At 65.3% G+C, this 992-nt stretch overlaps 1 protein-coding gene across 1 annotated transcript; it reads left to right on the top strand.

Moving 5' to 3' along the window:
- Window positions 1–437: 437 nt before the first annotated feature.
- On the top strand, window positions 438–828 carry FIBRA_08481 (uncharacterized protein; the record flags this gene model as incomplete). The annotated part of the gene is made up of 2 exons (XM_012330128.1): window positions 438–510; window positions 569–828. 2 exons carry the CDS (start codon window positions 438–440, stop codon window positions 826–828), a joined length of 333 nt encoding a protein of 110 aa, XP_012185518.1.
- Window positions 829–992: the final 164 nt, after the last annotated feature.

The following is a 992-nucleotide window of genomic DNA, read 5'->3' as shown; positions in this document are numbered from 1 at the left end:
CCCCGCTGCGCAAGGGTGGGTTTTTGAGACCTCGCGTTGGTGAAGAGCCGGCTCAGTGGAGTGGAAAGTCTGCCCCCTACATGACAATCGGGACAGCCCGCGGGCCCCTGGGCGCCGAGGAAGCGCTTTGGACCATCACGCAGGACGCAATGTGGAATGTTGGATAAGGCCAGGTAGAGCAGGGCGAGGGTACCGGGATGGCTGGCGCGCGCCATGTTGTGCGGTGTATTCAGATGTGATGCGCAGTGGTCACGGGTAGGTGTGGTGCGCGACGACGGGGGCAGGCGACCATCGGGGGTGTGGGCGACGAGAGCGGGGGATGCGAGGAAGAGGAAGAGGGGGCGGAGTGGGAGGAGGTGGGCAGGTGTCAGAATGGAGGCAGGATGAGGTGCGTCTATTCGGGTGCGATATTGAGAGTGTGGATACGGACGTGTGGAATGGTCTGGGCAGCGCGCAAACCGGAAGAGCCCGCGCGGTGTCTGCGGACGAGGGGAGGGGAGGGGAGGGGAGGTGCGTCAGGGCTTGCGCGTCATCGACCACCCAGCGGTGCTGATTATGCGGTTTCCAGAGTTCCGATCCGCGCTCTCTCCAGTCCGCTTTCTCCCGCTCCCCAGGAGAGTTAATTCGAGACACAGCGTTTCCTCCACGTACGCCGTAGAGGCCGGGCGAACAGAGCTTGCGCTGCACCACAGAGAAGCAGAGGGAGGCATGCGGTCGGAAGACGGCCGAGCGCGTGCGCGGGCAAGCTGGGCACATGCGGCAGAGATGGTGGCGCTCGTTGACGAGTCCTGTGAAGGCAAGCATGTGGACGGTCCGGGCGCGCGATAAGCCGTGGGCCGACGTCGACGGCGTGTGGGCGGGGGCTTCTTGGGCACAGCAAGAAGGCTGGGGGGCGCGTGGACCGGGCGAGAAGCACTACACCGGGGGCGGATCTGCATGTGGCCGGACGTGAATGCTTCGATGCACGGCGGGAGGAGCGTACGGCCGTGAGG

The sequence above is a fragment of the Fibroporia radiculosa genome (genome assembly GCF_000313525.1).
Source record: "Fibroporia radiculosa TFFH 294 genomic supercontigs, scaffold507, whole genome shotgun sequence".
Classification (NCBI taxonomy): Eukaryota; Fungi; Basidiomycota; class Agaricomycetes; order Polyporales; family Fibroporiaceae; genus Fibroporia; species Fibroporia radiculosa.
Note: the sequence above shows the minus strand (reverse complement) of the source record. Positions and strands in the feature narration are given on the sequence as shown.